This window comes from Tenrec ecaudatus, chromosome 2 (genome assembly GCF_050624435.1).
Source record: "Tenrec ecaudatus isolate mTenEca1 chromosome 2, mTenEca1.hap1, whole genome shotgun sequence".
Lineage (NCBI taxonomy): Eukaryota > Metazoa > Chordata > Mammalia > Afrosoricida > Tenrecidae > Tenrec > Tenrec ecaudatus.
Genome location: NC_134531.1, coordinates 167,390,238 through 167,402,421, shown reverse-complemented (window position 1 = coordinate 167,402,421; position 12,184 = coordinate 167,390,238). Strand labels below are relative to the sequence as shown.

At 41.1% G+C, this 12,184-nt stretch overlaps 1 protein-coding gene across 2 annotated transcripts in view; it reads right to left on the bottom strand.

Moving 5' to 3' along the window:
• Nucleotides 1–754: 754 nt before the first annotated feature.
• The window catches only part of SGCD (sarcoglycan delta), a 517,919-nt gene continuing 506,489 nt past the window's right edge, over nucleotides 755–12,184 (bottom strand). For both annotated transcript variants that reach the window (XM_075541882.1, XM_075541881.1), the window contains exons 7-8: nucleotides 3,685–3,808; nucleotides 755–1,789 (exon numbers count right to left, since the gene is read on the bottom strand). In XM_075541882.1, coding sequence (XP_075397997.1) covers nucleotides 1,616–1,789; nucleotides 3,685–3,808 — 298 coding nt within the window. In that variant the 3' untranslated portion in view covers nucleotides 755–1,615. The remainder of the gene's footprint in view (nucleotides 1,790–3,684; nucleotides 3,809–12,184) is intronic.

Below are 12,184 nucleotides of genomic sequence, written 5' to 3'. Positions count from 1 at the left end.
CAGTTACTTTCCTTCACAATTCCTTAGAATCCACATCCGACAGCCACTTGGTTTGCTACCAGCTTTTGAGACACTCAGTCATTCCTAAGTCCTTTCCCTCCAATCACCCAAAATAAACTACAGGTAAGGACAAGATAAATAGGATGTGCTTCTCCTTGCTGAGTGCATTGACTTAAGGCATAGGCACATTTCCCCCTCTTTGAACAGAGATGGTGTAACCCCTGTCCCAGCACAAGAGTGGCCAGGGTGACCCTGGAGCGTGATGATGAAGGTGAAATGATGAGAGGTAGCTGATGGCGGGAATGAGAGGGCTGCTCCTATCAATAGGGGACATATCTATATCTATAGGGGCCCTTCTGGGACCCAGGGGACACAGTGATTCTGATAAAGACACTGGGCTGTTTCCATTAGCTTCCAGTGAACAATTGACATCTGTAGTTCTTCCGTAACTATTCTTGGAGAAAATGTAATAATGGATTGATAAAAATCCTCACACTGGGAGAAAAAAAAGGTCAGAGCCAGATAGTTTGCCCATGCCTTTAAAAATTAAAGGCATGTCTTGAAATGCCCCCCACTCCCAAGACATTTAAAATAATGAGGTTTCCTAGGCACCTCGTCATTGGGCTTCTGGCTCAAAATGGCTTCTCATGGGGTGGTGTTTCTGCTCTTAAGGATTTTGACCCCCTTGATCTTTTGGGGGTTAGATGTTACTGGGTAAAATCAGAAGTGAGGACACAGCTTTAGAGCCTTTCCCCCCCACCTTCTTGCTCTTCTTCTTTAAACACAGGCACACTGCCCATGTGTTCTTTGCCGGACAGGACAGGTCTTTGAATAGCTTCTAGCCAGCTGAGGGGCAGCTGCTTCCCTACTGTGTGCTGATTTACAACCCTCAGTCTGACAGTGGAAGAAGAGAGGAAGAGAGCCGGAATTGGGGAAGCATTTAAAAATCAGCCACAATACCTCCCCCTCATGTATTAAACTGCAGAAGGCCCCATCACATTTCACTACAAATGTAGGCCAGCACTTCCGAGGCCCTATGGCTAACCGTGTGGCACTGCCCCTTGCCTCCCTGAAGAGGGGTGGGCAAGTTGGCCAGGCTTACGTAAAACTGAAAAATGGACACTTGGTTCTGCTTTTAACACAAGGGTCCCAATTGTGACTTGGAGATTCCCGCCATCACTGCCTTTCTATATGTGGCTAAAGAAAAGATATACTGTAGGAAAATACTGCTGTTGGTGTTCAACCCCTTTTGTGATTTGAGTGGTCTGGAAAAGTTGGGCTTCCTCTTCGTGTTCTAGGACATTTCAGTCTCCTCCTTGTAGGTGGTGAAGATGGGCTGGGAAATGAGAGTGGATGTCACAGGGTCACCCATGGTGCCTTTTGTACTGAAACCTCATTTTATACAGAGGATATATATATATGTATTTATATATATTTATATATATTTATATTCACCCACACACGCAGACACACACGCATGTACATACACACACATACACACACGCAAAAGGTCTTTGATAGGCTTTCCGTGTTCTAGTAAAAATAGCTGGCAGCCAGTGTCTAAAGCCAAAAAAAGGCCTTTATGCTGCCTACAATGTCCACTATGGAGAGTCTTTCAAAGGCAGACACTTGTGTTTATCTGACAAGTGGAACCAGTTCCTGCCTGGGACAGGAATAGTCTTCCATTGGCGCACACGCAGATCTCGAAGACCTTCTGCCTCGTTCCCGTAGGCGTGTAGGATCCATGCGGCAGTCTAGGTAGTTTGATTTTCGCAGCATCTAACTTAATCTAAAGTGAGTGAATAGGAAGGAAAGAGTCAATCAGAGGCTGTCATGCATTCGGACATTCAGAAATAGTGAATGAGTAATCACTTGTTCAATTTAACCTTAGTGGCCACTTACAACCTGCTGAGTGTTCTAACCAGTAGCCATGCGCCATTGGGTCGATTATGACTCAGGCGAGCTCTAGGTGTCATAGGATTTACAACCGTGTCCCTAGGGTTTGCAAATGGCTGCTTCCTCAGTAGTTGATCTCCAGGCCTTTGTTCGTAGGTACTTCTGCGGGTACTAAAAGCTCCACACTTTCAGTTAACAGCCAGGAGCGTTAGGAGTGTTCTAGGCAGTGGGAGATTCATGCAAATGGGGAAAAGTGTTTATCTGCATGAAAGCATTTATTGTAACAGCAATCTGTGTTGGCCTAGACTGATATTTTTGCCCAAGTGTCCGATGAGAGATGTGAGTGGAGTCCTAGAGTTAAATAATCATGAAGCAAACAGGTTACCTGTTCTCTTTACTATGGGCCTCTCAGAGCCCAGATATGTCCGTGTACGTGTGGAGTCTTCAAGAAGAGACTTGGGTATTTGGCATTTCTCAGTGTTAAAACAAACAGTGAGCTTCTCCCCCCCCCCCCCACAAAACCCCAAAGCAACAACCTCTCCTTTTCAAAAACAACTTATCTGGTGGGCCCCAGAGTAATTCTTTGAAAAATACAGGCCCAAAACTGAGCAATGGTTGAAGGTGCTATTAGCTTTATAATGAAAGAGCACTCTATGCGAGCTCCCAAATATGCCAACTGCGAGCTGTGAGGTAGTCACTGCGTGATGTGGTGACCGCTCTTACTGTGTATGGCTTACAGTGTTCTGAAGGGTTCTGGGCATGGAATGCTCTGTCCAGTTGGTGTTCTGAGACAACCAGAGTAAATGCCAAGCCAATCAAAAGGGTAGCGTGTTGTACAGAGGCAAGTGCGTACAGCAGTGATGAGTGGTAAGTTGAGCTTTTCTTTTAAGAAAACAACAGCAATAGTCAAAAACGCTCTTTTCCTGCTCTTTTTATTTGTAAATAGAGTCATTCCATTTTCCTTGAAGACTCGACTTACTAGTTAGCAAAAACACAAAACCATGGTTTTGTTCGCCCAACTGTGATTGTGTTGAAGTGAGAGAATGAGTCTCTAAGTTGGTCCTGCGTCTTGGCCTAGTTAAGATGTGGTTTGGAGTAGTTAATGGATATGGCTGTCCATTGTCAGTGAACAATAGAAACACAGTGAAGTTTGGAAAGTAACCAGGTAATTTGGTCATATTTAGCTAGATGTGTATGGTCTACAGCTTAGCTGTGCTGATGAACTACCTTAAGGAGCCCGGTAGGACAGTGGCTAAGTGGTTGGCTGCTAACTGAAAGGGCGGTGTTTTGAATCCAATAACTGCTTCCCGGGAGAAAGATGTGGTAGTCTGGTTCTGTAAAGATCACAGCCCAGGAAACCCCAAGAAACAGACCTATCTCTCCTAGAGGGTGGGAATCAACTTAATGGCAGTGGGTATTTTAATGGGTTGATGGTGGGAATCAACTTAATGGCAGTGGGTATTTTAATGGGTTGCACTATGTCTTGTCATCCTTATGAAGACAAGAAAGGAAAATTGGAAATAGCATTCCTTTTGTACAGCTGCATAATTCTGCCCTTGAAATACATTTATTATCTGAGCACTTTATGAACAATGAATGATAAATATTTGGTGGATTTAGTTTATAAAATGATGTTCAATAATTCATTCTGGAAAACGAAATCTTGGGGTTGGCCATTTTTGTGGTTGTTGCTACAGGAGAGGATCAACCTGGCTGACAAACTGGGGGTTGAGGGCTGGTGGACTGGCAGTGAACGCTCCTTGGGCTTCCCTTCTTCTCTTCCCTTACCTCTCCATCTTTGGCCTCCAGCCTCAGTTCTGTTCTGCACGTGGCTTCCAGGTTGCCGGCTTCTGCATTGATTTCGACTCCTTTGGGGGCCTCCATCACCAGAGACCGGGTGGGGGACTCCAACCTGAAATAGACAAGCATGAAATTTAGGGAGTCTGTTCAACTGTTGGTAAATCTAAGGACACGTTGGTGCTTGGAGCATTGAGAAAGCAGTTTAGCTTTGAAACAGATTTTTTTCTAGTTTTTGCTTATAAACCTGGCAATTAAAGGAGGGATCACATAGCAGTTGTGGCTCTTATCTTCCTGCCTATTACCCAGGTTTGGGGAGGTTTGTTCAGGGAGCGGGGCTTCATTTTATTTTCATTGTTGTGGTTAGTTGCTGGCAAGTGGGCTTCAACTAATGGTGACTTTATGTACCGAAAAATAAAATGTTAACCAGCTCTATAGCATTGGCATGATGGCTGGTATAGTTGAGTCCCTTGTTGCAATTAATGTATCTTGCCCTTTCACCTAGGGGACTCTTTTTTTCCAGCACTATATGGGGAAATAATCTGTTATATAAGATTTTCATTGGCTAATTTTCAGAAGTCAAGTGCTAGTCCTTTCTTCCTAGTTTATCTGGCAATGGAGGCCCTGCTTACACCTGTTTACCACAGTCACCTGACTAGTATTGACATATCAGTGGCCAGCATCATAACAACATGCAAGCCACCATGAGAAGACAGATGGGTGTGATCTTATACCAAAGTACGGCTGTGTTGTTATCAATAAGTAAATGCTTATATGTAATTTTAAAGTAAGATATTCTAAATTCTAAATGGAGCTACCTGAAATTCTCCCCACTGTGTGTCTTCTCTGGAAATAAAAAAAGACAGAAATCAAGCGAATAAAGCTTGGAGTCCAACAGGCCTGGGGCCAAGCCAGGGACTGCCATTCTCAGGCGGGTTTTCTTCTTCTTCTTCTTCCCTCCACAGCCCTCCTCAACCGTCTTTCTTTCCCAATACTTTCCTCATCAATAAGGTGCTTCACATTCTGCCTGGCCTCTTAGAAACACGTAACCTATCTGAAGTTTGCCATTAAGGAGTATTACTTTTGCTATTACATGAATGAATCTCAATGGCATATCATTTCTTTCTCTAAAGTGCAGTAGTACACTTAAACAATGATTCAAAACACATAAGAGGTTGTCAGGGGTTAGAGACTGTGGGCGTAGTTTGATTACAAAGGATAGCAAAGGAGATATTTTGAATGATAGAAATGAATACCATTTCCATAACTCTAAGCATTTGTAAAAATTCACATAACCATGCCCCCTTCCCCTAGTGAACTAAATTGCCTATAAACCAACAAGAGAGGAAGAATCAGCCACACTCAGCCTACATTATTTCTGCAGCTTGAGGGGCACGGCTCCTTTAAAGGTGTTTGTCCAGATCATTTAATAAGAAACCTTCCAACTGAAGCACAACCATTCTCAGCATGTTACAGTGTTTAACATATTCTTAAGTATAAACGTAAGCAGAGCCTCTTCTCTGTAACAATCAAAGCACCTCAGTGCAGTAAGCATAAGACCTGAGCAATAGCACTCACATCTCATTAAGTCAGACTAAGTTCCTTAGTTTTACCCCTATATTTCCAACTTGTAGCTACCTCAGCTATGTTAAAAAATAACAAAGTATCTTCTCTAAGTGCTGGCAATTTTGTCCCCTGAACTACATTCCCAAAGTAGGGCTAAAGCCCCTAGGTTTCCCATCAGTGGCAGGAAGAGCCAGAGAACCAGTAGGCTACCAAGACGGAGCGAGTCACAGACTTTGCCTCAGCTGCCCAGAGAGGACACTTCACCACTTTTCACCCCTGGGCTCCTGAGGTTTCCTGGTAGGCACCAGTGTTCTCCATTGATTTATTTTTCTTTCGATGACCCAACCAGCGCCATAAAGAGAAACAACAGGTCTATAACCAGATGCTGTTGAGTCACTTCCAACTCCTGATGACACCACATGTGTCTGAGAACTGTGCACTGGGACAGCAGCTCCAGGGGCTGCTGCTTCCAAAAGTATGGAGTCTCCATGGAGTAGAACCTCCAGAGTCTAGTTTAGCAGTTCAGTGTGTTACCTGGTTGCACTACCTATCGATTCCAGTGGGCTTATCATCCACAGTAACTGAGTTGATTTCAACACACTATCAGCCTATATGGAGTTTTTGAGACTGTAAATCTTTACAGGAGTAGACAGTCTCATAATTCTCCTGTGGACTGGCTAGTGAGTTTGAAACACTGACCTAGGGATTGGAAGCCCAATGCTTATTTCAAAGTGCCACCAGCAATTTGAAAATGGATTGGCCAGGATTTCTAGTGAACCCATTCTCCCATTCCTAACCTCATGCCTTTTTGTGTGGCACAAACCTCCTTTTCTGCTCTGCATAAGTGTGCCATCAAGTCTGGGATAATCCATGTGTGGTTCTATTATTTATGTATGGTTTACTCCATTTAGCACATAATTTTTGTTGCTATCATGGCAATAACAATAGAGCTGGAGGGGTGCTGTCTTATATCATCAGGACAACAGGAAGTGAGGACTATTCAGTGTCCCCCAAACCATGATCCAACTTAATTCACCAATTTTATGCTCTTGATTCCACCTCACTTTTGACATATCAAGACGGTTCAGCTTTTGCTATTTATTTCTTTTCCATAAGGTCTGGCTGATTTGTACAGTTTATCTAGAGTTTTCCTGCTACCTTTGTTTACAGTAAGGTTGATGTCTTTCTCATTACACATTTCCTCTTTAATAATAGTTTTCTCAAGTCCAACTTTCTTCACCTTCTCTCAATGGCACCTCCAATAGCCACCTCCCCCAGTGGCATCTACATATAAGTTTCTTTCTCCCTTCCTCAATGATTTCATCAGTTAAATATGCTTTTACCACATAATATAGTATATTAGGTCTTTTCTAACCTTTATTATACTTGATTCCCAAGTGTTTGTCTAGTTCCTTCTTTCTATAATATACTTTGCAGAAGAATCTAGTTCCCTACAACAAGCTTTGAATGTACCACTGCTCTCACCAAACAGCCTCACAGGTTCTTTAGGAAATACCTAAGCTCCTGAGATTGTTCACCCTTTTAGAATTTGCTCAGATGGATTTTGTTGGTCTCCTCTGGCTGCCAGCATCAGCTGTTTTACTGTGTTTATTAGTTGAAAGATATTTTACAATATGCTTTAAAAATGTGTTTAAAATGAAAGTTTACACAGCAGATTAGGTACCCTCTTAACAATTTTACACAAACAATTCAGTAATAATGGGTACATTTTCCTGAAGATATCACACCAATAAACGTGGGGAGACATTCATTCATTCTGGTTATACCATTGCCACTACTTGGATTTTCCTGTCCTCTTGCCCTTTCATTTTTCCGTTAGGATAATTTTTGACCATTTGTTATCATATAGGTAAAATTTTAAAGAATCTCACTAGCCACATATAATATTCTTTTTGTTATGAGCCATTTTGTTACTTAGATAAGAGTAAGCTTAAGAAAAATTTTGGTTTAAAAATCAAAGGTGGGACTTCTGGAGAAATGGCACCCAGGTAAACAGCTTGTGTTGGAGCTTTGTGGGGATCAGGAGGCCAATGGTTAATCTCCATAACAACCCAGAGCACTTCCCAAACCAGGAAGCACACCTATGCCCGCTTCAGAGACCTGCAGCCTGGTGTAAGGACAACCCCAGCCTGAGCTTCCCGTGCTGCCATGGCTTCAGCCCTCATACCACGGTGTCTGCTCATGGCTTTCCTGGTCATGCCCAGCACCCTCCTACCTCCTACCAGCAGTCGCCCTCCCTCCTCACTGTGCCTGAATCCCTTCAACTGTCGGCACGTGGCTTCTCCTCCTGCTCGGGTCCATGGCGCCTCCAGGGGCCTCCCACTGCCCATACTTCCTCAGAGGGCCATCCAACTTGCCCCCCAAAGAGGAAATCCTGGTTGGCTAGGGAGAGAGTGAAACCCCAGTGAGATAAAGCAGTGGCCTGACCACCTAGCAGAGTTGGAATATAGGCAGTCAACAGAAGCATTTCTACCAGCCTATCAAAGAGAAAGCCCAAGGCTCGTTGACTTCCAGAAAAAAATGGCATCAAGTTCCTCCAAAACAACCTTAATACAAAAAGAGGAGAAACAAAATGCAGTGTCAGAGGAATTTCTGAACCTAAGGACATGTACAGAAAAAGCAGATGTTGCTCTATTGCAGAAATAAATCTTCAAAATGATGCTTAGAGTCATATAGGCAACAGAAAAAAAAAAGGATGAAATGATAATAGGAGAGAAAGGCCATGCACCAATGGTAAATATAAAAGTTAAGGGATGAAAAACAAAAGCAAATAACAAGTTAAAAGACATCATCAACAGTCTAGAACAGTGGTTCTCAACCTTCCTAATGCTGTGACCCTTTACTACAGTTCCTCATATTGTGGTGGCCCCAACCATAAAATTGTTTTTATTGCTACTTCATAACTGTAATTCTACTGTTAAGAATTGGGTGACCCCCGTGAAAGAGTCATTTGACACTCAAAGAGATTGCGTCTCACAGATTGAGAACCGCTGTTATAGAAGTGGAGAACCGCACCAGCGACCTAAAGGATAATCAGGCAGACTTCAAAAAATGAGAAAGTCAAACAAGAGAATCAAAGAAATTGAAGAAAACTTGAGAATGAACGATGTCCCATGATATGAAGGGATCAACATTAGAATAATTGGAATTCTGGAACAAAACACAATGTAGAAGTCAATTGCAAAAATAGCAAGGGAATTCCTGAAGAAAACTTCCCCAACTTAATGCATGAGAATCAGGCAACAAAATAGACTGAACCCCAGGAAGAATTCACCAAGTCATATAATAATTAAATTATACAACTTTGGGGAAAATCAGAAAATCATAAGAGCAGCTAGGGAAAAAAAAATCAGTTACCTCTAAAGGTACTCAGAAAAGAATATGCTCAGACCCATAAGCTGATGCCATGAAGAACTGGAGAGAGTAGAGTAACATCTTCCAAAAGTTCAGAGTACATAGCCAACCCAAGAATCCTTTAACCTGCCAAACTATCAAGATAGAAAGGGAAGTAAGAGTCTTCTCAGAGAAGGAAAAACTCGAAGAATTTGATAAACCCAGCGCTACAAAAATTCTTGGTGATCTACTGAGGTCAGAAGAACAACATTCACTGAAAAAAAATAGAAGACCACCACTTAGCACAACTATAAGCAGAATTCAACACACTGAAGATGAGATGAAAAGAAGGCAAAATGAACTGCCCTACAAACACAACACACTGATAAGGAGGGAGGTAGGAAAACACCCAACAAAATTGTATAAGATGACATCAGACTCCACAGATATGTGTAATAACTGTGAATGTCAGTGGTCTGAACTCATCCATTAAAAACCAAAGACTATCAAACTGACTTAGAAATATAACCATCAGTTGTCTACAAGAGACACATCTCAAGCTCGCAGGCAGAAAAAAAGGCTGAGAATGAAAGGCTGGTGAAAAATATACCAAGCAAATGGCAATTCAAAAAAAGCAGATGTTGTGATCCTAATCTCTGACAAAATTGTTCTCAAGGTGCAAGCCATTACAAGACCTAAGGTTAGGCATGATATAATGTTCCAGGGATCAGTAGAATAAGAACCAGTGAACATGCCCAATGAGGGACCTGTAAAATTCATCAATCCATCCCTCCAAAAGATGAAAAAAGAAACCACAGGCTCAACAATCATAGGTGACATTAATACACCACTCTCTGAGAAAGATAGATCACTGAGAAAGAAGCTTAAAAAGGAGGCTACAGAACTATACAATTTGGTGACTTGCCCTGACAGATATTTTTTGAACTCTCTACCCAAATGCAAAAAAAAAAAAAAAAATCACATTCTATTCAAGTGCACGTGGCAAATATTTGAAAATAGACCACATGCTTGGACACAAGTCAAGCCTGATTAAATTCAAACACATAGAAATCACTCAAATCTCCCCTTTGGACCACTACACCACAGACAGGAAATCAGCAAAAGGACAATCAAGAAAAGAAAGGCAAAAAACAGGAAGACGAATCATCTCTTCTGCAAAATGAGTGGGTACAGGCCCAAAGTAGAAATGAAATTAGGAAAGTTTAAGAAACCAATGAAAATGAAATACAATGTATGAAAACCTTTGGGACACAGCAAAAACAGCTATCAGAGGAGTTTGAGAGCAACAAATGCACACATAAAAAAGGCAGAGAGCCTTATGATTGATATGCTGTCCGCAAATCTCCAGCAATTAGAAAGGAGTCAACAGAACAATCCTATTAATAGCAAAAGAAAATAAATAATATAAAAAAGCAGATTTAAATGAGTGAGGAAAAAATAAAACAATAGAAAAAAACGCATAAAAAGCTGGTTCTTTGAAAGAATCAACAGAATGAACTGACTATTGGCAAAGCTAACCAAAGAAAGAAAGGAACAAACACCTATAGACAGAATGAGGGATGACACAGTGGAAATAACCCTAATGAAATTAAAAGCCTAATTACACAGTGCTACAAAGGTCTGAAGCCCAATGAATTTCACAACTTGGAAGATAGGGATGAATATTTGTAAAATAATCCCTCACTAAATTATCCCAGATAGACTTCAAAACCCCCAAAAGACCATGGCAATAGAAGAAATAGATAAGTTTATCAAGGGACTATCATCTAAAAAGAACCGTGGGCCAGATAGCTTCACAGGAGAATTCTACCAAGCATTCAGGGAAGAATTGATACCAATCCTATGCAAGCTCTTCCAGAGCATAAAAAAGGACAGCAAACTTCCAAGCTCTTTCCATGAAGCTAGTATAACACTAATACCTAAAGCAGGCAAGGATCTCACAACAATTGAGAATGGCAGACCAATATTGCTCATGAACATCGAGGCAAAAATCCTTTAACAAAATATTCACCAATAGAATACACAAGTATATAAATGAATAATTCATCATGACCAAATGGGATATATTGCAGGGATGGAGGGAGGGTCAATGCCCAAAAGTCCATCAACATTATTTACCACATGGACAAGGGAAAGGATAAAAACCACATGATAACATTAATAGATGTAGTAAAAGCATTCAACATCCATCCAATACCCATTCCTGTAGAAGACACTCAAGAAGATAGGAATGGGATGAAAATTCAATATAATATAATACAGTGACATATGAAACACAATCAACCAACATTATAGTCAATGGAGAGAAGATGAAAACAATCCCACTCAAAAAGGGGACTAGACAGGATACCTTTTGTCCCTACTTATATTCAATATCATATTGAGGTCCTATCTAAGAACATATGGCAAAGGAAAGACTTTGAGGGTATTTTTCTGGGGAAAGAAGAGGTAAAACTATTGTTATTTGAATATGACATAATTCTACATATTGAAAACCCCAAAATCTCCATAATAGGAGTGCTGGAATCGATAGAGGAATACGGTAGAGTGGCAGGATATAAGATCAACAGACAGAAGTCTATTGGATTGTTATATACATTGCATATGATCATGGAAGAGGAAATAGAAAAGGTATCCTTCACAATATCCAAGCACAAATTGAAATATCTAAGGATATGCCTAACCAAAAACCCAAAAATATTTGTACAAGTAAAACTACAGAACACTATTACAAGAAACCAAAAGAGACTTCCACAAATGGAAGTATATCTCATGCTCATGAGTTGGAAGACTCACTGTAATAAAGATGTCAGCACTACCCAAGGCACAATAACACTTTAATGCTATACCAACATCTTTCTTCAAGAATTGGAAAAATTGACTACCAACTTCTTATGGAGAGGGAAGATGCCCACAATAAGCAGAGAACTGCTCAAGAAGAGGAGTGGGAGGGCTTGTTCTTCCTGACTTTAACAACTATTATATAACCACGGTAGTCAAAACTACGTGATACTGGTATAATGACAGATTCTCAGACCAATAGAAAAGAACATAAAGCAAGAAATAAAATCAGCAGCAACCAGACAACTCATATTTGATAAGGGCCCAAAATATATCCAATGGGAAGTGGATGCCCTCTTCAACAAGTGGTGCTGGAAAAATGGATATCTACCTGAAAATAAATAAAGCAAGACCATTACCTCACTCCATGCACAAGCATAAATTTAAGCTGGACCACAGACCTTGAGATAAAACTCCAAACTATTAGGGCCATCAGTGAGGGAACTGGGACAAACCTAAGAACCTTGGGGCAGAGTATATATAATCTACCAGAAATTGGGAAGGATACAGGCACAGAGGCAGCACAAATTGACAAGTGGGATATACCAAAGATAAAATGTGTGTGCATTGAAATACGTCATCAAGAGAGTAATAAGAGAGCCCACAGACTAGGAAAACATCTTTAGCAATGACACATCAGACAAAGGCCTTATTAATAAAACCCACAATACTCTGCTAACCTACAATAAGGAAAAACCAAACAGACCAT